The following is a 25,941-nucleotide window of genomic DNA, read 5'->3' as shown; positions in this document are numbered from 1 at the left end:
ACCTGCTTCACAAGGGCGACAATCCCACCGGTGCCCAAGAGGGGCAGAATGAGTTGCCTCAATGACTATCACCCAGTTGCACTCACATCTGCTGTGATGGAAGTGCTTTGAGAGGTTGCCGGAAGCATGGCCAGTAACAACTCCTACCCAAGCAAGGACCTGAACCCACTGCAATTTGCCTATTCCTGCAACAGGTCTACAATGGATGCATTCTCACTGGCTCTCCACCCAGCCTTGGATCACCTGGACAATAGCAATACCTATGTCAGGCTGTTGTTTATTGATTACAGCTCAGCGTTCAACACCATCACCCCTCAGATATAATCAACAAGCTCTAAAACCTGGTCTTCTGTCCCTCCCACTGCAATTACTTCCTTGTTGGGAGGTCACAGTCAGTGCAGATAGGAAATAACATCTCCTCCTCGCTGATAGTCAACCAGTCAACACGGGCTCACCTCAAATGTGCGTTTAGCCCACTGCTCTACTCTCTTTACATCAACAACTGTATGGCGAGGTACAGCTCAAACGCTGTCTAGAAATTTGCCAATGAGACAACTATTGTTGTGACAAGGAGGCATATGGGAGTGAGATAGATCAGCTGATTGAGTGGTATCACAACAACAACCTTGCACTCAGTCAGCAAGACCGAGGAATTCATTGTGGACTTTAAGAAGGGGTAGTCGATGTCTGTTTGTCTGTCTCTCGCTCTCACTCTCACACACGCGTCCTCATCAAGGGTACAGCAGTGAAAAAGGTGAGTAGTTTTGAGTTCCTGGGCATCAACATCTCTAAAGACCTATCCTGAGCCCAACCTGTCAATGTAATTACAGTCATGGCACAACAGCAGCTGTATTTCATTTGGAGTTTGAGGAGACTTGGTATGTCACCAAAGACTCGCAGATTTCTACAGATGTGTCGTGGAGAGCTTCTTAATGGTTGCATTACCATGTGGTATGGAGGGGCCACTGCACAGGATCATAAAAAGCTGCAGAAAGTTGTAAACTCAGCCAGCTCCATCATGGGCACTGACGACATCTTCAAAAGGTGGTGCCTTAAAAAGGTGGCATCTATCACCCAGGACATGCCATCAAGGAGCCTAAAGACACATACTTTACATTTTAGGAACCACTGCTTCCCCTCTGCCATCAGATTTCTGAATTGGCAATGAATCCATGTACACTACCTCACTATTTTTTCTTTTTTTTCTCTCTTTTTGCACTATTTACTTAATTTACTCTTTTATATTTCTTATAACTTGCAGTTTTTTATTATGCATCGTAACATATTGCTGCTGCAAAACAACAAATTTCACGACATGTGCCAGTGACATTAAACCTGATCCTGAAACTGAAGTTCCACTACCACAATGACTTTTATGAAAAAGCCATCTTTAGTAAATGCTATTGGATATTACCAATAGTTAATGGTTCTAAGCAGGTACTGTGGCACCAAGGAAGAGTTTACAGGCTAGTTCTGTTTTATTTTTTTCATTCAGGTGTTCCAGTATCAGCTCCTGTGGCTGGTGTAGCTGTTGGCCTCATCACAAAGACAAATCCAGAGAACCCTGCCAGCATTGAAGATTACCGTCTCTTGACTGATATTTTGGTTAGTCTTCAAAGAATTATTGAAGTATTACATGTGTATTTATTCTTTATATTGCCTTCTATGCAAGGTCATTTTAGATGATTTAACATAATACTTTTGCAGGGTATTGAAGATTACTATGGTGACATGGATTTTAAGATGGCTGGTACAAGCAAAGGCATTACAGCTTTACAGGTAAGTGTCAAATTTGTTCTATAATTGTCCCGTGAACAATATACTTATTAACTCATTGTGGATGGAATGCAATTTTGTATTTGTGCCCATCCTTTAATAGAAATCTTCTGGTAAATCTCATAATAGGCTTGTGATATCTATTACATTTATCAGTAAAGTTCTGTTGAAAGATCGTTGACCTGGCATGTTTAACTTAATTTCTGTGTCCAAAGATGCTCTCCTACAAGGTATTTATAACATTTTCTGATTTTACTTCTATACATTTTATCCAATGTTATCATTCCTTAGTTACTTAACACAAGAGATGCTTAATTTCTTGATAATTATTTAAGGCAATTTGAAAGCTATATTGATTAGAAGTCAAGACAAGAACAAATATAACATGTAGATATCATAAAGGTATCCATTTGCTGAACTCGAAGGTGAATACTAGTCAAGATCCTAAACACTATTAATGTACTTTCAAAAGTAAAATTTCATGATATTATAATAGAAAATAAAAATGCATTTCAAACTATAGTGTTTGTACCATTATTTAAGAGTTGATTCCACAGCTCCATCCATAGCCCTAATTGTTTCTAATATTCATTATTCCCTTAAAACTATATTATAGAAAATCTACATTAAGTTGATTACCCTATCACTATCCTTCTATTTACTCTATCAACATCCTCCATAATCTTGAGGGGGGAAAATCTATTAACATATCCGAACTTTTATTCCATTAGAATAACCCCAAGAGTTTATAACTCCACATACCTATAGTTTCTTATTATAATCTTTATAAAATTTCACTTGGCAATTTCTATTGCATTAGTTTCTTCTGTAGTTAAGGTGCTCAAAACTTTTTGCAAACGTGTTTCAAGTTCTTATTTATGACCAAACAAGCCAATTACGATATCAACTTAATTTTGAGTTAGAATATATCTGCACTCCAGGTTGAAGTTTATTCTAATTTTGGTTAGAAATAAAGTAGTTTTTTTAAGTGATTTCAATTTAATATCTTATTGCAAGAACGTTAATATATTTCCCAAGTAAATATCAATCTAATTCTCTCAGCAGTAAGCCCCAGTGATACGCAGACCTCATAGCACTTGTTATGTGTTGGACAGAGAACATGCAGCTTAATACCTGTCAATTATTAATGCAGAAAAACCTGATGGATTTTGATGTTGCCTTCAATTTTAATATTTCCACATCCCTTCCTCAAAGTTGTGCTATGGTATTTAAACATACTGTATGTTCACCAAAATTTGATTTGCTTTATAAAAAGCATAACCTAACATATTTTCATATTATACTGCAACTAATAAGAAAAGATAGAACATCCATTTATATAGCACTAATTCTAGCACATTGCAAAAATGCTTATAGCCACAATGGTTCAAAAGTGAAATTACTTCTATAATGCAGGAGATCTCAGTAGCCAATTTGCTCACAAATTGAGTTCCCACAGACAAAATTAAATAATGACCTGATCATAAGTTTTAATGTCTTTTTGGGATATAAGCTTTGGCTGTTACCAAAACTATTTTCCTTGCAGTAAATAGTGCTGAACATTTTGTTTTACTTCAACCCGAAGAAAGGTGAATTACATCTTAATATCTCATCTTACAATGATCCGCAGGTGATAAAAGAGATTGAGGTTAAGGAACCCTTAGGGAGCAGTAATGAGAAGGAGAAACTAAATTCCAACATGTTGGTATTTCAGTGGAATAAAGGAAATTTCAATGGCATGAGAGGGAACTGGCCAAAGTTGACTGGAAAGGGACATTTGCAGGAAAGACAGCAGAGCAGCAATGGCTGGAGTTTCTGTGAAAAACGAGGGAAGTGCAAGACAGATATATTCCAAATAAGAGGAAGTTTTCGAATGGAAGAAGGTCACTATCATGGCTGACGAGTGAAGCCAGAGCCAAAGTAAAAGCAAAAGTAAAATCCAAGTTAATGGGAAGGTAGAGGATTGGGAAGCTTTTAAAAAGTTGCAGAAAGGAAGTAAGAAGGTCATTAGGAAGGAAAAAGTGAATTGTGAAAGGAAGCTGCTGACTAATATCAAAGAAGATACTAAATGCTTTTTAAGTATATAAAGGGTAAAAGAGAGTTGCAGATTGATATAGGACCAATAGAAAATGACGCTGGAAATACTGTAATGAGAGACACAGAGATGGCAGAGGAACTGAATGCGTATTTTGCATCAGTCTTAACAGTGCAAGACATCTGCAGTATACCGAACATTCAAGAATATTGGGGAAGTGAAGTAGGTGCAGTGAAAATTACGACTGAGAAGGTGCTCAGGAAGCTTAATGGTCTGAGGGTGGATAAATCTCCTGGATCTGATGGAATGCATCCTCGGCTTCTGAAGGAGAGATTGCGGAGGCATTAACAATGACCTTTCGAGGATTGATAGATTCTGGCATTGTATCAGATGACTGGAAAATTGCGAATGTTACTCCGCTATTTAAGAAGGGTGGGAGGCAGCAAAAAAGAACCTGTTCTTATAGACCTGTTAGTCTGACATCAGTGGTTGGGAAGTTGTTGGAATCGATTGTTAGAGATGAGATTATGGTGTACCTGGAGGCACATGACAAGATAGGCCAAAGCCAGCATGGTTTCCTGAAAGGAAAATCCAGCCTGACTAACCTACTGCAATTTTTTGAGGAAATTACAAGCAGGGTAAACAAAGGAGATGCAGTAGATGTGGTGTACTTGTATAACCCTCCAGTCCTGTGGACTGCTTAAGTCTGGGAAAGACAACCTCTGGCCCCACCAAATGTATGAGATTGAGGTGCAAAACCTCCTGTTTGTGTGGATGCTGCGTGATGTGTCACCATGTTACAAATCAGTCTGCAAAATAACAGACAGTACACCATATACAATTAAACGATTTAGCTTTATAATTCTCAATTTGACTAAAGAGTTAGTAAAGTAAAACAAAAAGAAAATGCCCCATTTTAATGAAACAGTCCAATGTGCACAAGTTAGAGCTCACAGTTTCCATTCCGCTGGTCCTCCATCGGTTTCCCTGGGCTTTGTCGACTCCTGGCCCCACTCCAAGTCCACTCCTTTCTGGTGTCTACGACCTCTCTGTTCTGGCATCTTCTCTCCATCTTTCGCTGAACAAAAGACATAGATCACCTCAGTCTCAGGCACACAACAAGAAAAAACACTCCCTTCATTAGGCGATGCACATTCCAAAGCCCCTGTTATCTCTAGCCATAACCCAAACACTGCTGCTACAGAAAAACCATTACATTAGCAGTGCTTCTACAGAAAGACCATTACATTATCAGTGAAACCTTTCCCAGGATGTTCCACTTGGATTTTCAGAAAGCCTTTGACAAGGTGCTGTACGTGAGACTGCCGAGCAAGATAGGAGCCCATGGAATTACAGTGAAGTTATTGGCATGGGTGGAGCATTGGCTGATCAGCAGAAAGCAGAGAGTGGGAGTAAAGGGATCCTATTCTGGCTGGTTGCCGGTTGCCAGTGGAGTTCCACAGGGGTCGATGTTGGGACTGCTGCTTTTTATGATGCATATCAATGATTTGGACTATGGGATTAATGGATTTGTGGCTAAACTTGCTGATGATACAAAGATAGGTGGAGGTGCAGCTAGTGTTGAGGAAACAGAGAGCCTGCTGAGAGACTTAGATAGTGTATGGGGATTGGGCAAGGAAGTGGCAAATGAAATGCAATGTTGGAAAGTATATGGTCATGCACTTTGGTGAAAGAAATAAATGGGCAGACTATTATTTAGATGGGGAGAAAATTCAAAATACAGAGATGCAAAGGGACTTGGGAGTCCTTGTGCAGGATACCCTAAAGGTTAACCTCCAGGTTGAGTCGGTAGTGAAGAAGGCGAATGCAATAGAAACATAGAAACATAGAAAATAGGTACAAGAGTAGGCCATTCAGCCCTTCAAGCCTGCACCGCCATTCAGTATGATCATGGCTGATCATCCAACTCAGAACCCTGTACCTGCCTTCTCTCCATACCCGCTGATCCCTTTAGCCACAAGGGCCATATCTAACTCCCTCTTAAATATAGCCAATGAACTGGCCTCAACTGTTTCCTGTGGCAGAGAATTCCACAGATTCACCACTCTCTGTGTGAAGAAGTTTTTCCTAATCTCGGTCCTAAAAGGCTTCCCCTTTATCCTCAAACTGTGATCCCTCGTTCTGGACTTCCCCAACATCGGGAACAATCTTCCTGCATCTAGCCTGTCCAATCCCTTTAGGATTTTATACGTTTCAATAAGATCCCCCCTCAATCTTCTAAATTCCAACGAGTATAAGCCGAACTGATCCAGTCTTTCATCATATGAAAGTCCTGCCATCCCAGGAATCAATCTGGTGAACCTTCTTTGTACTCCCTCTATGACAAGAATGTCTTTCCTCAGATTAGGGAACCAAAACTGCACACAATACTCCAGGTGTGGTCTCACCAAGGCCTTGTACAGTGTTGGCATTCATTTCTAGAGATATAGAATATAAGAGTAGGGATGTGATGTTGAGGCTCTATGAGGTACTCGTGAGACCACACTTGGAGTATTGTATGCAGTTTTGGGCTCCTTATTTTATGAAAGGATATACTGACATTGGAGAGGGTTCAGAGAAGATTCATGAGAATGGTTCCAGGAAAGAAAGGGTTACCATACGAGGAATGTCTGGCAGCTCTTGGGCTGTATTCCCTAGAGTTCAGGAGAATGAAGGGGAGATCTCATAGAAACACTCTGAATGTTAAGAGACCTGAACAGGTAAGATGTGGCAAAGTTATTTTCTATGGTAGGGGGAAGTTTAGGACAAGAGGGCACGACTTCAGGATTGAAGGATGCACATTTAGAACGGAGATGCGGCGATCTTACTTCAGTCAGAAGGTGGTAAATCTGTGGAATTTGTTGCTACGAGCAGCTGTGGAGGCCAAGTCATTGAATGCATTTAAGGCTGAGTTAGATTGGTTCTTGATTAGCCAGGGCATCAGAGGGTATGGGAAGAAGGCAAGGGATTGGGAATGACTGGAAGAATTGGATCAGCCTATGACTGAATGGCGGAACAGACTCAATGGGCCGAATAGCCTTCTCCTATATCTTATGGTCTTACATCTGGCTTTGAGGCAAGAGTCCCAATATCTGTTGTGTTGAAATCCCTTGTCATTTCTATTTGCAGTGACACACATTTACTCTTCAATTGTAACACTTTAAAGCCTCTGTAATCCAATCAATATTGACTATAAATGGATCAGAATGGAGTCGAAATGAAATATAGTGATCATTTTATTGACTTATCTGGTCATCGGAAAGTTGTTAGCTTTCTGATATCTAATGTGGGGAACTGAACTGACTGACAATAATAGTTTCCTATACTCTAAGCATTATCTGAACTGGAATATTTACGCACTCTTAGCAAATATGAAAGTCCTCTGTGACTTGAAGGTCAACTGCCTTCAAGTCAAAGTGGACTTAAAGAGTACTTGTCGCAGGCATGAAGAAGATTTGGACTGAATGCACATCTCAGCCAGCCCCTCAATTTTACACCAGGTATAGATTCATTTTGGGAGATGTTGAAAGACCCGAAACACCTGATGACCCCAGGTAACATCACTGGTGATGTGCCCTAGCCTAGTATCATACAGATGTTTCTGTAAGAACAACCTCCTCGGACATTGGTGATTACCAGGAAGAGTCTGGTTGACAGCCTGGAGAGACAGCAAACTGGGACGGGGTGGGTTAGCAGCCCTAACTGCAGCTCCTGTAAAGGAGTACCCAAGAAGGCTACGGATCAAAGAATGGAAAGATACCCCTAGGGAAGCCCGGGTGGGGGGTGGGGGTGGCAGGGTGCAGAAGAGCTTCCCAGCCGGACGGATACAAGGCTACCAAACCACTGCAATGGACAAACAACAACGAGCATACAGTGTATCTGTGGCAAAATTTGCAAGAACCAAAGAGGCTTGAAAATCCACCGCCAAGGATGAAGTGTAAAGAGTAACAGAGAGCACCACAATGCGCAGATTCCCTATCTGGTGAGGCAGAGGAGGAACAGGGTCAGGAAGCACCCCACAGTACCCAGAGCCTCTGCGTGGTGCCAGCTGTGCATCCCAACATCACATCTCAGACCGTCCAAAGCCTGCCAGACAGCAGAGTGGCAAAGATTTGACGTAGATCTAGTCTTGGAAACAGTGGCCTAAGGTGGTGTGGAGAGGAGATTGTAGGTAATGACAACGGTGACCATAACTGTGGCAGATCTGGGAAAACAGCTACAGTTTCCTCCCCACATCATAGAGACTACATTGCGGCCCAACATTGTGTTGTGGTCCGACTCATCGAAGCACGTTCTTATGCTTGAGCTTACCATGCCATGGGAAGAACGCATGGAGGAGGCCTACAAGCAGAAAAGAGCCAAGTATGAAGATCTGAAGAACACCTGCCAAAGAAGAGGCTGGAGAGCAAAGTGTTGGCCCGTGGAGGTCGGGTGTCATGGTTTTGTAGGCCAGTCGCTCTGCAAAGTATACACTACACTTGGAGTTACGGGAGAGAGAAGAAGGAGAGCCATTTCTACCACACAGATGCAGCAGAGAAAGCGCCAAGATGGCTCTGGGTAAAGAGGGCAGATCCATGGGTTGCCGCTAGGGCACAGGCTGGGGTCTGATCAACCCCGGTCGGGTCGCCTGGGTGAGGGTGTATTGCCGCTAGGGCACAGGCCGGGGTCTGATCAACCCCGGTCGGGTCGCCTGGGCGAGGGTGTATGATGTTGAAAGACCTGAAACACCTGACGACCCCAGGTAACATCACTGATCATCATGCAGATGTTTCTGTAAGAAGAAGAAGATAATTAAACTATACTCAGAGGAATAAGTAACATTCTTCAAGTAGAAAAAAAAACAAAAGTTCAAAGTAAATATTATCAAAGTACATCACCATATACAACCCTGAGATTTATCTTCTTGCAGGCATTCACAGTAAATATGAAGAAACACAATAGAATCAATGAAACACTGCACACAACAAAGATGGACAAACAGCTAATGCACAAATAAGTAATAATTGGAAGTGAGGCCATAGGTTGTGGAATCAGTTCAGTGTTAGGATGTGTGAAGATACACCCTCTGGTTCAAGAGCCATAATGGTTGAGGGGATAATAACTTTTCCTGAACCTGGTGGTGTGGGACCTAAGGCTTCTGTACCTTCTTCCCGATGGCAGCAGCATGGCCTGGGTGGTGAGGGTCCTTGACAGATGTTGCTTTTCTGTAGCAGCACTTATTATAAATGTGGGGATTTATGGTGGGGAGGACTTATCTGTGATGAACTGGGTTGTATCCTCAACTTTTTTTGTAGGGTTTTCCATTCAAGGGCATTGGTGTTTCCATAGCAGGCTGTGATGTAACCAGTCAGTATACCCTCTATCACACATCTATAGGCGTTCATCAGAGCTTTAGATGACATGCTGATTTTCGCAAGCTTCCAAGGAAGTTGAGTTGATGTCTTGGCAGTCTTTGTAATCGCACTTACGTGCTGGAGCCAGGGTGGATCCTCTAAAATGATAACTGCAAGGAATATAAAGTTGCTGACCCTCTCCACCAAATGAAGACTGACTCTTTAACCTCTGGTTTTTCTTCCTGTAGTCAATAATCAGCTCTTTGATATTGCTGACATTGACGGAGAGGTTGCACCATTCAGCTCAATTTCCAATCTCCCTCTTGTATGCGGCTTTGTCACCAGCTTAGATTCAGCCAACACTGGTTTAGTCAGCAGACTTAAATATGGCATTGGAACTGTATTTGGCCTCACAGTCATAAGTCTAAAGTGAATGGAGCGGGGGCTAAGCATACAGCCTTGTGGTGCACCTGTGCTGATGGAGATTGTGGAAGAGGTGTTGTTGCCAATCCGAGCTAAGTGGGGTGTGCAAGTGAGGAAACCGAGGATCCATTTGCACAAGAAAGTATTGAGAGCTAGGTTTTGGAACCTGTTGATTATTTTGGAGAGGATTATAGTGTTAAATACATAGCTGTTGTCAATGAAGAGCATTCTGATGTCCAGATGTTCCAGGGTTGAGTGAAGAGCTATTGAAATAGCATCTGTCGAGTAATATGTGCTGATAAGAAATATTCTTCACCTATTTTTGTATGTCATCTTAAATGTTCCACTTAAATTTATTTTGTCTCCATAGGCAGACGTTAAACTAGCAGGATTACCATTGAAAATTGTGATGGAAGCTGTTCAGCAAGCTTCAGGTAAATTGAAAATCATTGTTACTTGCATTATAACTTCAATTTTAACTCGGTAATTGCATTATACCTCGAATTGTAATTTGCATTATTCCAATATTGTTTCTTTTTAATATAACAAGTTGCCAAGAAAGAGATCTTGAACATAATGAATAAAGTGGTTGCTAAACCCAGGGAGAAGAGGAAAGAAAACGGCCCTGTGCTAGGTATGATTTATACTATCATTTTCTGTACATCACGGTTATATGTAAACAAAATTAGTTGACCCATAATATTAAATAATTTTGCCCTGGGTTTATAATATTACTTTGTATTCCAAATTGATAAATTGTTACAATTAAAATAAAAATACAACTTTAAATATTCCTCAGCATGTGATGCTTTGAGCAATGCCTCCGTGTTCATAAATCTGTTCCATCCATATGTAGTCAAAGACATCAGCTACAAATGTAAGATTCAAGATTTTTTCTACATATATTAAATTAAATGCTAATAAATATACTAATTTTTTTAAGTAAACATAGAAACATAGAAACATAGAAAATAGGTGCAGGAGTAGGCCATTCGGCCCTTCGAGCCTGCACCGCCATTCATTATGATCATGGCTGATCATCCAACTCAGAACCCCGCCCCAGCCTTCCCTCCATACCCCCTGACCCCCATAGCCACAAGGGCCATATCTAACTCCCTCTTAAATATAGCCAATGAACTGGCCTCAACTGTTTCCTGTGGCAGAGAATTCCACAGATTCACCACTCTCTGTGTGTAGAAGTTTTTCCTAATCTCGGTCCTAAAAGGCTTCCCCTCTATCCTCAAACTGTGGCCCCTTGTTCTGGACTTCCCCAACATCGGGAACAATCTTCCTGCATCTAGCCTGTCCAATCCCTTTAGGATTTTATACGTTTCAATCAGATCCCCCCTCAATCTTCTAAATTCCAACGAGTACAAGCCCAGTTCATCCAGTCTTTCTTCATATGAAAGTCCTGCCATCCCAGGAATCAATCTGGTGAACCTTCTTTGTACTCCCTCTATGGCAAGGATGTCTTTCCTCAGATTAGGGGACCAAATCTGCACACAATACTCCAGGTGTGGTCTCACCAAGGCCTTGTACAACTGCAGTAGTACCTCCCTGCTCTTGTACTCCAATCCTCTCGCTATAAATGGCAGCATACCATTCGCCTTTTTCACCGCCTGCTGTACCTGCATGCCCACTTTCAATGACTGGTGTATAATGACACCCAGGTCTCGTTGCACCTCCCCTTTTCCTAATCGGCCACCATTCAGATAATAATCTGTTTTCCTATTTTTGCCACCAAAGTGGATAACTTCACATTTATCCACATTAAATTGCATCTGCCATGAACTTGCCCACTCACCCAACCTATCCAAGTCACCCTGCATCCTCTTAGCATCCTCCTCACAGCTAACACTGCCACCCAGCTTCGTGTCATCCGCAAACTTGGAGATGCTGCATTTAATTCCCTCATCCAAATCATTAATATATATTGTAAACAACTGGGGTCCCAGCACTGAGCCTTGCGGTACCCCACTAGTCACCGCCTGCCATTCTGAAAAGGTCCCGTTTATTCCCACTCTTTGCTTCCTGTCTGCTAACCAATTCTCCACCCACACCAATACCTTACCCCCAATGCAATCTACATAATGCAATCTACATAAACCATAGGTGTAAATTAGCTCATAGAACTAAATAATTGCTCCTTGTCATTTGAATTCCTGAAACTGGATTGACATCATTTGCAACTTGTCAGTGTTGGCAAGCTGTAGTCCTATTCCAACTACTATGGCTTATTTTCTTGTTTTATGTAAAGAATTGCGCGGTGGCAGCATAGCAGTTAGTGCAATGCTGTACAGCTCAGGAGTTCAGAGTTCAATTATGGCATCCTCCGTATGAAAAATTGTACTGCATGTCCTTCCAGTTTGCACGTGGGTTTCCTTCGGGTGCTCTGGTTTCCTCCTACAGTCCAAAGGCATACTGGTTAATTGGTCATTGTAAATTATCATGTGTTAAACAGGTAGGTTGCTGTGCAGTGTGGCTGTTTGGGCCAGAAGGGTCTGTTCAGCACTGTATCCCTAAATAAATAATGATATAAAATTTGATTGGCGGTAACAATATACAACCTACTTTAAATTATCTGCAACAGATCCAAATTATTGAACAACTAGGCAAACCGAGAAAACTTTTTTTTAAAAAAACACTAAAAAATCCAAATTTCTTACTGGTGTCAGACTTTGCAAATGTAGTTAAGTATTTGATGTATTTAACTGTTGCTAGGGTTCTGTTTTATTTTCAACACACAAACCTTAAATTTCCCCTCAGGTGATTTTTTTGCCACCTTTGTTTGGGCCACCAAATCATGGAAAAAAAACCAAACCTGAACAGAATTTATTAATTTATATTTTTCAGAAACTATACAAGTGCCATTGTCAAAAAGGGCCAGATTTATTGGTCCAGGTGGTTACAACCTTAGAAAACTTCAGGCTGAAACTGGTAAGAACAGCATTATTGAAAATGAAATTCTGTTTCTTATGTCTCAAAGCAATATGCACATGATTACATATGCCCAAGAGTAGTTGAACGTCAAATCAATGCGAGAAAATACTGGTAGGCTATTGCTTTTGAGAAAGTGTTTGAAGTAAACCATAGTATTGAGGAAAAGGAGCTAAAAGACAGATCCCTATGGAATTTGCTTTTGTCACCAGCATCATTTCCGGTTGGCTGAACAAAGGATCAAAGATTGTTGGTTCATTGGTCATTTTTTTTTTAATGAAACTGACAATGATCTCTTTCTATGAAAGAAAAATACTATATGGACTAATAATCATAATTGGTACAGTTACAGTCTGTTACTTAGCAATACATTGTTAACCAATGTGAATAATTTGTAATTTTCTAAATACCTGAGTGGCATTACATTACCAGCAAATTTCTGCCATTTTTTTTTCCCCCAAGGAGTTACAATATCTCAGATTGATGAAGAAACTTTTTCAGTTTTTGCACCAACTCCCAATGCTATGCATGAAGCTAGTGAATTCATAAGTGAACTCTGCAAAGATGATGTAAGTATAAATATCAGTTTGTACATTAGACACTTTGAACTGTTCGTTTGTATACTGTTCTGCATTGAAACAAATGGTGTCTTTTCTTATTTCACAGCAAGAACAGAATCTCGAGTTTGGAGCAGTTTACACTGCCACCATAACTGAAATACGGTAAATCTATATTGCAGAAATTGTGTGTTAGCCTACACAAGTAGAGGTCATAACCTGCTGAACACACACTTTGTATTCTGTTTCAAATTATACTAACAGAAAGCCTAAATTATATAATTTGTAATACCAATGATAAAAGTTTTACGTGAATGATTCATGCCATAAATCCAAACCAGGATGCAAAGCACAATAATACACTTACACATATACAGGTTGACTTTCACTAATCCGGCACTGTTGGGACCTGAGGAGTGCCGGATTAGTGAAAATGCCGAATTATAGAAGGATCACATTAAGCAATAGCTAACAGCCTCATCATACCTTTAAAATATCATGTAAATCAGTACAAGTTAGATAATAATGAAACAGAAATATTAAATGAGTAGCAAATGAAATTTTAATAAAGTAATATGTACTGTACAGGCACAGATAAAATAAAGGGTACAGGTAAATGTACAGGAATTAACTTCTACAGAAAAGTTGAGCCGCTTCTAAAGTGAGACGTTTAATATACCATCAGGCAAAGTTACATGTCTGCAAGTGTGGGGTTGTCAGGATCATCAACATCTTCATCTTGAAAAATGAGTGAAGCATCAGGAGCTGGTGCTGAAACTGACACAACAGTTTCTTCAAAAACTGTTGATGTTGGTGGCAGCTTATCTGGATGAGCAGAAGTTGATGGCACTGGATTTTGAAGTGTTAGCTCCCCTGTTGCACTTTTTCTAGCAATTTTTTTGAACATATCTTCCAAGGTAAGCTGTTTCATATATTTTGATCTCTCTCTGATTAGCTTATCCTGCAGCATATAAACACTCATTATTTCTTGCTCAGTTATAAAACATCGTTGCTCTAATCCAGTGGTCCCCAACCTCCGGGCTGCAGACCGGTACCGGGCCACGAAGCATGCAGAGGTACAGTGGTAGCCGGACGCACCCAGCAGATCTTTAAGAAAAGAGCCGAAATAAACCAGCTAATTAATTAGGTGCTGCCCAGCACGTAAATGTCGGCCCAGATCAGAGGCAATTGTCGATTGCCTCGCCTCTGATCTGGGCCAACATTTACGTACCGGGCGGCACCTAATTGATTAGCTGGTTTATTTTGGCTTTTTTCTTAAAGATGTGCTGGGTGCGTTCCAGCTACCGCTGAGTGCTTCTAATCCCTTCAGCAATTCACCTGTCAACTTAATTAGCCTGTCAATAGAAAGTCTGTCTGCTACAGGAAGTTGCGTCATACCTTTGAAGGCCCTGGGACGTAAACTTTTGCCAATGATCAGTAACTTACATCTGTGGGTTCCTGCAGCATTAGAGCGGCCTAACAAAGTCACACGATCTCTTGATGCCTTATACCCTGTTGGCGATTCTGCATCTGCTGTTGTTAGTGTTCTTCTTGGTATACATCTCCAATACAAAGCAGTCTAATCAGCATTTAACACCTGCTCGGGGCTTAATTTTTCATTGGAGACTAACTTGGCGAACCTGTCAACAAACTCTGCTGCTGCTTCCTTGTCTGCTGAGCGTTTTTCACCACACACTGCACGAAACTGTAAGCCATGACGCTGCTTAAACCGATGAAGCCAGCCTTCACTATAGTCAAACTCATAATCTAGTCCTAGTTCTTCATGAAACACTTTTGCTTGTTCCTTCACCGTATCTCCAGATAGTTCAACACCTTCACTTACACGAAGATTAAACCACGTTATGAGCACTTTATCTAGTTCCGAGCTTCTTCTGTTTTTCATTGTTTTTCTTACGCACGTCTGTTTCTTTGAGCCACTATCAATTTCTTTCTGTTTCTTTATATCGTTCTCTGTGGAAGAGCCAATGTTGTAACAGTCGCACAAGCTTTTCACCGATACACCACTGTCCAGTTTTTTCAAGAGTTCAACCTTATCTTTAATGGATAGTGTGCGATGTTTTCGCTTCACAGCACGAGATACATTTCCTTTACTCACTGGGGCCATAAAAGTAAGAATTAAATATACAAGTGAATTGTCTATGAAGGTTCTGGGTCAACCAGGTCATAGTACATCAAGCAGTAGTAAATCAAGGCAACTGGACTTACTGCGTTGTCTGGAAGACGTTTTGCCACTCATCCAAGAGGCTTCTTCAGTTCTGATCCATGGTGGGTAGTTTTCTGGTTTATAAACTCTGTGAGTTGTTTAACGGTATGGTAATCACATGCTCACAAGCGGATGGCCCCACGTAGGAGGGCTAACACCTCAGGTCAAGATTCGGCTGTATATCTACACATAAAGGATAAGGGACACTCTTTTGATAACAATGTTTACATTTTGGACAGGGAGGACAGGTGGTTTGAAAGAGGTGTTAAATGAGCCATCATATCAAACTGGAAAACCCGTCCCTGAACAGAGGGCTTGGGGTATGACACCACCTATCAGCTATTTACAATGCAGTCCGAGCATCGCATCTACACAATTTACACCTCCATTCATGCAAAGGTAAGACTAATGACTCTCTCATTACCTCTACAACTCTAAACAACCCTCACGTGATTGCGAACAACAGGAATTCTGCAGATGCTGGAAATTCAAGCAACACACACAAAAAGTGCTGGTGGAACACAGCATCTGGCAGCATCTATAGGAAGTGATACAGTTGACGTTTCGGGCCGAGACCCTTTGTCAGGACTAACGTCAACTGTATCGCTTCCTATAGATGTATAGATGCTGCCTGGCCTGCTGTGTTCCACCAGCGCTTTTTGTGTGTGTTGCTCACGTGATTGCTATACTTTAAACAATTCACAGAGTTTATAAGCTGGAAAACTACCCACCATGGATCACAACTGAAGAAGCCTCTTGGATGAGTGGCGAAACGTATTCTAGAGAACACAGCAAGTCCAGATACCTTGACATACTACCACTTGATCTAGAAATGAATTGTGTGTGGTTTAACAAAGTAAAGTACATCAATTAAATATTCTATAGCACACTACAAATTATCCGGTGTCTCTTTGAATGTGATGCAGAAGGGAGTTCAGAAGCCTAATGGTTGAAGGAAGAAGCTGTTTCCCATCTTGACTGTCCTTGTCTTTATGCATCTGAGTCTCTTGTCTGATGGTAGAATGTCAAAGAAGATTTTGGATGGATGAGTGGGATTGTTGATAATACTAAAGGCCCTGTGTATGCAGTGCTACTGATAAATGTCCCTGATTAATGGTAGGGAGACCCCAGTGATCCTCTCGGCCATCCTCACAGTCGTTCGTCAGGACTCTGGTATGGTGCTCCTATAAAATTCAGTTAAGATGGGGAGCGGGACCTCACTTGCCTCAATCTCCTCAGGAAGTGGAAGCACTTCTGTGTCGCCTTATTTAGGAAGGTGATATTGAAGTGAGGTCGTCCGTGATGTGAAGCTCCCAGGAATTTAGTGCACTCAAATCTCTACGGAGGAACCATGTATGCACAGAGGGGGATGGTTCATCTGCACCTTCCTAAAGTCCACATTCATCTCCTTGGTCTTCTCCTCGTTCAGACTTGGGTTGTTGTTCTCCACCAGTCCAACAGCCGCTCCACTCTACTCTGACTCATCGTCTTTGTTGATGAGGCCAACCTCTGTTGTGTCATTCGCAGACTCAATGATATCGTTCGAGCTGAATCCTGTGACATAGTCATGCGTCAGCAGTGTGAACAGTAGCAGCGGGCTGAGGACACAGCCCTGGGGAGCGCCAGTGCTCAGTGTAATGGGACAAGGGACGTTGCTGCCCATGCAGACTGACTGGCCTTTCTGTTAAGTAGTCCAGGATTCAGTTACAAAGGGAGGCATTAATGAGATTGCCAGTTCATTGTCAAATTGCTTTAAGTTAGTCCTGACCTGTACTCACCAAATTCTGCTTTGAATCTGCTCAAATTATTTTCACCTGAGTACTAGACAGCAAGTAATGCTTGATGTAGCAGGTTACAATTGATCCAATTTTTATTTGTACAGGGATATTGGAGTAATGGTGAAGCTATATCCCAATATGACTCCAGTTTTATTGCATAATTCACAGCTTGACCTCAGAAAGGTAAGTAAATTGTAACTAAATACAATAATTGTAATAAAATTTTGTAAAGTAGAACATGCACATTGCCTCATTAAATATATCACAGTTCTTAAAGTTTATGAACTTGTTATAAGGTGTTGAAAGATGTTTTGTAATATAAGAGCCTCTCAATTTTACTAAGCGAAAATGTCTTTTTCTAGATAAAACATCCCAGTGCAATTGGCATGGAAGTTGGACAACAGATTCAGGTATTTTTATTTTGTTTGTTAGAAGCCTGTCATTAAACCTTAGCTCTATTTGAAATAAGTGATGGATAATTTGTTGTGTCTTTTCTCCATGTATTAAAAATGAGGAATTATTTCAAATACTGAAATCAGACGATGTTGGAAGGGGTGGAATAATTAGATCTCAGGATCAAAATGGATGTTGGGAGAGTTGTGAGAAGTGGGAAAGCAGAAAACATTGAATTTCATTAATCAATCTCCAAACTTTCATTTGGATCACATTGCTACTAATGCAATATTTTTCAGAAGGGCAACAGATAAAAAACAAATACAGTGGATTCTGGTTAATTAGGACAGCTTATTTGAGACAACTCTTAGGGTCAAAAACTAATCAAGAAAATAGCCAGGATTCCCGTTGTTTATTTGAGACACTCTGCCACTTAATTAGTGCAGGATTCTGTTGCCAAATGGTTTCTAATTAGTGTTAGGCGCATGCACTTGTGTGGCCTTCAGATGCTACACCTTGCTTAGAGCGGACAGCTTTTAAACAACATCAACTGCATGTGCTTGTGTTCAAAATTCAGTGAGAAACTAGCAGTAAAACAATTCAGAACCGTTTTGTTCACTATGGTTTTAAACATTCAGACGTGGAGTTGCCGGAAATGGCTGGGAGTGAAAATAAAATGATTTCACTACTTCAACAGGTTAGAAACTACTAAGAATTTGAAGGTTTTGACAATCATCTTCAATGTTACAATGAAAATAATTTAGAGGACGCAATTGTCAATACCATTGTATGAAGGCAGTCCGTTATCTATACTAGGTGTCTGCACTGACTTTGTTCACTTACAGTTGATCAAAAGAATAGGACAGCATAGACTAGATGAATTCCTCCAGTGATAACTAATAGGAACATATACACAGTTTTATAGTACTGTAGTAGTATTGGTAGTATTCTAATTTGTTCTGTATTTCATTTAAATATGTAATCCGTTACTCAGTTAAATGGTGGTTTATCAGTCTTCTACCTTTTTAACTATTTCTATGAAACTTCAGCTAATTTAGGCAGCCATTTAACTGAGCCAAAATGTACTGGTCCTGAAGTGTCCTAATTAACTGGAATCCACTGTATTGCAACCATGTTCCAAAATTAGATGGGTATGACTTGTTATAAAAAAAAGTAGCTTTTTATGTGGGATAGTTTTGTATTGAAAGCTAGCTCTGGATTCAAAATAGCAAATAGGAAAATATTTCCAAACCCTGTGCACTCAGGTTTAGAATATATTACTAGTAGCCTTTCACTATCAAAAAATGCTGGTGAACGCAGCAGACCAGGCAGCATCTATAGGAAGAGGTACAGTTGATGTTTCGGGCTGGGACCCTTGGGTCACGGCCCGAAACGTCGACTGTACCTCTTCCTATGGATGCTGCCTGGCTTGCTGCGTTCACAGGTCCCAGCCCGAAACATCAACTGTACCTCTTCCTATAGATGCTGCCTGGCCTGCTGCGTTCACCAGCATTTTTTGTGTGTGTTGCTTGAATTTCCAGCATCTGCAGATTTCCTCATGTCTGAACCTTTCACTATCTTTGCATTTAGAGCCAGAAAGATTAATGGTCTTAACAACAGAATTGTTCTTGCATCACAGTGTTGTAAGGTCTCATTTTTTTAAGAAGAAGTAAGAGGCACAGCAAATGGCTGTTTGTCAAACTAGCTCCCGGGTACTGCAGTAAGCCTGACTGGCATATTCTTGACAGAACTCAATACTTGAATAATTCTCAACATCTTATTGGATAAGGGACCAGATGATTGGAACAGCACCCTACAACAGTTTACTGGGTGGTCCATCACAGTTTTTTTTAAGAAAAGCCCAAGTAAGTTATGTTTGAATCAAAGGAAATTTTAAAAATTACAATATCTCAAGAAAATTGATGTCTATTTGGAGGGAAGAAAAAGCAATCTGCTCAGATTGTTAATGCTGACTTAAAAATAGCCAGGGCGCAACACTTTAGATAAGGAGCAAGATAACAATAGAGTTTCAATTAAATCTGCGAAATTGAATTATTATGTGTCTTTAAATCATGAATGTTCGGAAGTATAAAATCTAGATTAAAATTAATACATGAAGTGAGTGGAAAAGTTAATGGAATGAAATATTTCCTCTTCAAAACAGGTGAAGTATTTTGGCCGTGACCCAACAGATGGAAGGATGAGACTTTCCCGCAAAGTTCTACAATCTCCAGCTACGACAGTAGTTAAAAACCTGAGTGACAGAAGTAGCATTGTAATGGGGGCAAGAGATTCTACATCATCTAGTGCTTCCTCATAACCATTTTCAAAGCTCATCATAAAAACTTTAATTGGCTAACAAACAATTCTTCGGTCTAATCAGGCATTTTTAAAAATCAAAATGCTAAAAATATTTTTTGTAAAATATATATTATATATATATATATATTAGTGCTACATTTATTTACATATTTCCTTAAATAATATTGTTCTTGAAATATTGTAAGTGTCCTTTTTTGTGTCCTCTTTTTGTGTAATAAAATACTGATATGGGAAAGATTGAGCTGCTTTATGTTTGCTGCTAAGGTACCAAAAAACTTAAGATGAAACAAAAGCATGTTAATTTATATTCCATTTAAATATGCTACCAACTGGATATTTTGCTAGGTAGTTCTAAAATACTGGCCAAAATCTTAATAGGCATGCTTGTCCTAGCTAGACTAGCATGCCTATTTGTTTTTCTTCCATAGCTCTCTTTTAGTTTCCATTTCGTCTTCTCTCCTTATAATAAAGATTTATAGCATATTAATTTTTGTAATGCCTTTAAGTCAATGAAAGTTGCAGAGGATGAAATAATTGCATTTCAGGGTGAGAATGCGTGTTAGGAGTCAGATATAAGGAATCTTTGGATACACCCAAAAATGGTTTGGTACGACCCCAATTTTTTCACATGTGGAACAGTTTTATACTAAAAGATAGGAGAAGCAATGACAGACAAAATGCAGAAATATTCGGTATCATTGAATAATTTGTAATAATTTCACAGATAGCGTACTGTTAGTAATGAAACGTTGTTCAGCAGGAGGTGACTTGGAAGTGTTTGTATTTCTGTGTGCCCTTGGCTCTCAAGACAGCGGAGGTTGCATGTGTCTACGAAGTCATAGGGAAATGTTGCCGTGCAATTTGTGGATGGTGTACACTGCTGCACCAGTGATGATGTAAATGAACATTTAAGATGGGCTGTTTTTCCAGTTGGTATTTAGCTTCTTGAGAGTGCAAGGGCAGAATGTAATTTTTCCAGGCAAGTAAAATATATTCAATCACATTTTGTATCCAGATCCATGTGGAAGGTTTTTGGGAGGGTTGGAAGCAACAGATTTGCCACAGTGCCTGGATGTGCACAGAATCTCTCTAGAGTGGGATAGAGTGGATGAGGTAACATAAAAAGGAGGTACTAGAAAGGCTGGTTATGTTTAGGTGCAATCTGGGTTGTAATGTGATGGGTGGCAGTAGAATGTGAGAAGTAAAAGAAGTTAACACTACTTTTTGTGATCCTTGAAAGAAATGCCTGGAAACTTAACAAAAGAATGCAAGGACATTGACCTCAATTGTGATTAAAATAAGGGAAACTTAGAGAAGTTGCTGTTAATAAAAGAAACCCAGCATAGTTTTGTTAAAAGAAAACAGCGTGTAACAAACCTTATGAATTTATTTTGATGAAGGGGAGGAATAGAGTGGATGCAGTCTATATGGATTTTCAGAAGACATTTGGTGAAGGTCCACACAGTGCTGATGAATAAAATTTAAGGCTTGTGAAATTGCTGTCAGAGAGAGCATGCTAGGAATTAAGTAGTGGTTTAAAGAAATTTATATCTTTCAGACTGGGAGATAGTTGACAGTGCTCTTCCCTAAAGGTTATCACAGCCTCCTTTGATATATTAAAAAAAAACTTCATTATGGGTGTACAAGGTGAAGTAGCTAAATTTGTAAGCACAAAAAGCTGTTGCTGTTGATCTCCATGGCTACACCTCATCTTGACATCTCTGATGCTGGAGTTCAGTGGGGCTCATCTTAGAATTGGTTATTCTTCCAGTAAGAAGGCGAGGCATTCGGTCGCAGTGGCTTCTCTGGGGTCCACAAAAGGTGCTTCTGTCATATTTAAACATATTTTTAATGATCACACGATCCTGCTGAATATTAAGAACTGCAGGTCTACACCATCAGCGAAGTGTTCATTAGCAGAGAAAATGAAGGAGCTGTGCATTGTTCTGCTGCCTGAGTTGAAGGAGACGTGCAGTCTAATAGCAAGTGACTGGCTTGGTGGCTTCTCTTGTGATCGCAACGCCCTTTTGGACATTGTTAATGTGGAATGCCACAAGTTCAGTTGAATGTTTTATTGGCTGAGAGCTGGAGCTGCATGGACTCAGTCATTGTGGGGACTAGGCCTCAGGTCATGGTGTTGCCTGCTTACAGCTGCCAGGAGGGAGGTGTCAGAGTCACACGCTCCTCGGAGTGGTCTGGCAGTGTCCTGGCTAAAGTCGATGCTGGCCCCTGCCTACCCCCAGAGTTTGCTGGGCAGAACACAAGCTCGATTGTGATAGACTGCAGTTTTCAGCTGTATTCAGTTGGACTCGGGTGTTGCCTATTTACCGCTGGCTGGAGGGAGGGGTATCAAAGCCGGTGCACTCCACCAGGGGCGGCGTGGCACAGCTGAGCTGGAGTTGGTGCTGCCTTCCAGTGTTCGTTCGGCAGAACAATGGACTCAGGGTCTGGACTATATACATGATTGTATTATTGATATCCTATACGTACTCACCATCTTGTATATGAGGATGAGGCTTCAAGCTGCGGTGTCTACCGTTAACAGCTGAGAGAGGCATTGGAATCAGTGCGACCACTGGGGATGGTGTGGCGCAGCGTCTAGGCTGGAGTGGGTGCTGTTCCCGTCACCACCACCCCCCCCCCCCAACCATCCAGTTTTCGCTTGGCAGAAGATGAGCTCTGTTGTAGTCGTCTGCAGATTTCATCGGTTTTGGATGGCTTGAGTTTGGACTCTTATTCAGTGGCAGTATCTTTCTATCTTATTTGTGCTCTGTGTGCTCAGTACTGTGGGTGACTGTTGGTAGTGTGTTACACCTTGATCCCAGAGTTAGGCTGTCTCGTTTGGCTGTATTCATGGTAGTTGAATGACAATTAAACTTCAATTGAATTGCTCATGTGAATATGAGGAGCAAAATAATAAAGCAAAGAAACACATGTCAATGGAATAAGTAGAAAAGTGACAGTGAAATTTGACATGGAGTGGGAGGTGGTAGACTGAAGGCAGAAAGAAAGTGAGAATGCAATTAGCACAGTTTTAAAGGGTCTGTGGGAAGATGGTTGTATGTGTATGCATACAACTCCTTCAAAGTGGCTGAACTTGCTGAGAGATTAGTATGTAAAGCAGAGAAATCCTGGTACGCATAAATAAGTAAAAGAATCGCTTATTATCAGAGTATACAACTCTGAGATTTTTCTTCTCTAGATAGCCATGAAACCAAGAAAGAAAAAGTGGTAACAAGATAATCAACCCCCAAGCTTCCCTCCCCCACACGAAATGCAACAAGAACATTGGCCCCCTTGCACAAAATAAACGAGAAAGAATAGCGAAAGCACAGAATATTAAAAAAAAATATAAAACTTTTTTTTAAGTCCATATCCAAAACACCAAAAACCTCGGTAACATCCTCTGGGCACAGTGGCAGGCCACACAGGCTCCCTTCTCTGGCAGTGATCCCACTAGTAATCAGAAGGCAGGCAGCTGATGCTCACCTTCTACATTTGCCTCGATGTTTTGTTTTAATCGGCGAACAGTTGGTGAAATGGAGTCAAACATCGGCTCCCACCCCCCCACTGCCTCAAGGCTCATACTCACTGCCTCCCATAATCCTGGCAGAGACAGCAAGGTGCTGGATCATCGAAACGATCTCCAGACTAAAGCACAGGCTCCAACAGTTCCAGAAAAAGATTCAAAACGAAAGACAGACATAAAGGAAGTGAAATAAATAGTTTTGTGGTCTATCCAGAAGATGTCGACTGTTGGTGCATTGTATGCAGGTGCTATCTTGACCAGAAGAGTCAAGATGTGTTGAAAATATTTTAAAAATTATTTAGCCCTCACCTAGATTTTTGCACTTAATGTTTTATTCTTAACTTTAGAACTATATGAAGGTCTTTTTCTTACCATATAAAGCTTTATGGAGAGATTGTCACCCTCATTGGTAACAGATGTTGAATATTTGAGGGGCTCTGTCGCAGAGGATTCAAGTGTCATCTGTCATATCCTAACACACTGGGTGTTCTTCGCTGATCTTTGTGAACTCTTTGAGGGGACTCTCTTCATGGAAAAGTATAGCAGAGAAACTTGCCATTCAGCCTACTGAGACCATGTCAAAGGACAGCCACCTATTTTATCTAATAATAGGAACAATTTACAGTGGTCAATTAACTTTCCAACCCACATGACTTTGCCATGTGGGCGGAAACCTATGTGGTTAGAAAGAGATTATGCATTCTCCTGTAGAAATGTATTTGAATCTTTGAAATATTTTAAGTATTTAATCTTGCGAGAAAATAGAAGCTGTGTAATCTCAAAGTGCTTTGCTATCAGCTAAGAGCAGATTATTTAAATCAGAGAAATTCAGAGTTCAGCAGAGGAGGACAAAGGGCTTAATTAGGAAGGGGAAAAAAGATTATGAGAGAAAACTGGCAGGGAACATAAAAACGGACTGTAAAAGCTTTTATAGATATGTAAAAAGGAAAAGACTGGTAAAGACAAATGTAGGTCCCCTGCAGACAGAAACAGGTGAATTGATCATGGGGAGTAAGGACATGGCAGACCAATTGAATAATTACTTTGGTTCTGTCTTCACTAAGGAGGACATAAATAAACTTCCAGAAATAGTAGGGGACAGAGGGTCCAGTGAGATGGAGGAACTGAGCGAAATACATGTTAGTAGGGAAGTGGTGTTAGGTAAATTGAAGGGATTGAAGGCAGATAAATCCCCAGGGCCAGATGGTCTGCATCCTAGAGTGCTTAAGGAAGTAGCCCAAGAAATAGTGGATGCATTAGTGATAATTTTTCAAAACTCGTTAGATTCTGGACTAGTTCCTGAGGATTGGAGGATGGCTAATGTAACTCCACTTTTTAAAAAAGGAGGGAGAGAGAAACCGGGGAATTATAGACCGGTTAGCCTAACGTCGGTGGTGGGGAAACTGCTGGAGTCAGTTATCAAGGATGTGATAACAGCACATTTGGAAAGCGGTGAAATGATCAGACAAAGTCAGCATGGATTTGTGAAAGGAAAATCATGTCTGACGAATCTCATAGAATTTTTTGAGGATGTAACTAGTAGAGTGGATAGGGGAGAACCAGTGGATGTGGTATATTTGGATTTTCAGAAGGCTTTTGACAAGGTCCCACACAAGAGATTAGTGTGCAAACTTAAAGCACACGGTATTGGGGGTAAGGTATTGGTGTGGGTGGAGAATTGGTTAGCAGATGGGAAGCAAAGAGTGGGAATAAACGGGACCTTTTCAGAATGGCAGGCGGTGACTAGTGGGGTACCGCAAGGCTCAGTGCTGGGACCCCAGTTGTTTACAATATATATTAATGACTTGGATGAGGGAATTAAATGCAGCATCTCCAAGTTTGCGGATGACACGAAGCTGGGTGGCAGTGTTAGCTGTGAGGAGGATGCTAAGAGGATGCAGGATGACTTGGATAGGTTGGGTAAGTGGGCAAATTCATGGCAGATGCAATTTAATGTGGATAAATGTGAAGTTATCCACTTTGGTGGCAAAAATAGGAAAACAGGTTATTATCTGAATGGTGGCCGATTAGGAAAAGAGGAGGTGCAACGAGACCTGGGTGTCATTATACACCAGTCATTGAAAGTGGGCATGCAGGTACAGCAGGCGGTGAAAAAGGCGAATGGTATGCTGCCATTTATAGCGAGAGGATTCAAGTACAGGAGCAGGGAGGTACTACTGCAGTTGTACAAGGCCTTGGTGAGACCACACCTGGAGTATTGTGTGCAGTTTTGGTCCCCTAATCTGAAGAAAGACATCCTTGCTATAGAGGAAGTACAAAGAAGGTTCACCAGATTGATTCCTGGGATGGCAGGACTTTCATATGAAGAAAGACTGGATGAACTGGGCTTGTACTCGTTGGAATTTAGAAGATTGAGGGGATCTGATTGAAACATATAAAATCCTAAAGGGATTGGACAGGCTGGATGCAGGAAGATTGTTCCCAATGTTGGGGAAGTCCAGAACGAGGGGACACAGTTTGAGGATAGAGGGGAAGCCTTTTAGGACCGAGATTAGGAAAAACTTCTTCACACAGAGAGTGGTGAATCTGTGGAATTCTCTGCCACGGGAAACAGTTGAGGCCAGTTCATTGGCTGTATTTAAGAGGGAGTTAGATATGGCCCTTGTGGCTACG

The 25,941-nt window shown here is 40.9% G+C and overlaps 1 protein-coding gene across 1 annotated transcript in view; it reads left to right on the top strand.

Annotated features, from left to right (window-relative positions):
• Positions 1-20,021, top strand: part of pnpt1 (polyribonucleotide nucleotidyltransferase 1, mitochondrial) — a 66,229-nt gene extending 46,208 nt beyond the window's left edge. The window contains exons 19-28 of the mRNA XM_072265261.1: positions 1,496-1,605; positions 1,708-1,779; positions 9,938-10,001; positions 10,118-10,201; positions 12,421-12,504; positions 12,967-13,073; positions 13,171-13,226; positions 17,168-17,246; positions 17,426-17,473; positions 19,621-20,021. Coding sequence (XP_072121362.1) covers positions 1,496-1,605; positions 1,708-1,779; positions 9,938-10,001; positions 10,118-10,201; positions 12,421-12,504; positions 12,967-13,073; positions 13,171-13,226; positions 17,168-17,246; positions 17,426-17,473; positions 19,621-19,776 — 860 coding nt within the window. The 3' untranslated portion in view covers positions 19,777-20,021. The remainder of the gene's footprint in view (positions 1-1,495; positions 1,606-1,707; positions 1,780-9,937; positions 10,002-10,117; positions 10,202-12,420; positions 12,505-12,966; positions 13,074-13,170; positions 13,227-17,167; positions 17,247-17,425; positions 17,474-19,620) is intronic.
• Positions 20,022-25,941: the final 5,920 nt, after the last annotated feature.

This window comes from Mobula birostris, chromosome 8 (genome assembly GCF_030028105.1).
Source record: "Mobula birostris isolate sMobBir1 chromosome 8, sMobBir1.hap1, whole genome shotgun sequence".
NCBI lineage: Eukaryota > Metazoa > Chordata > Chondrichthyes > Myliobatiformes > Myliobatidae > Mobula > Mobula birostris.
The sequence above is the reverse complement of the archived record's forward strand: the minus strand, read 5'-3'. Positions and strand labels throughout refer to the sequence as shown.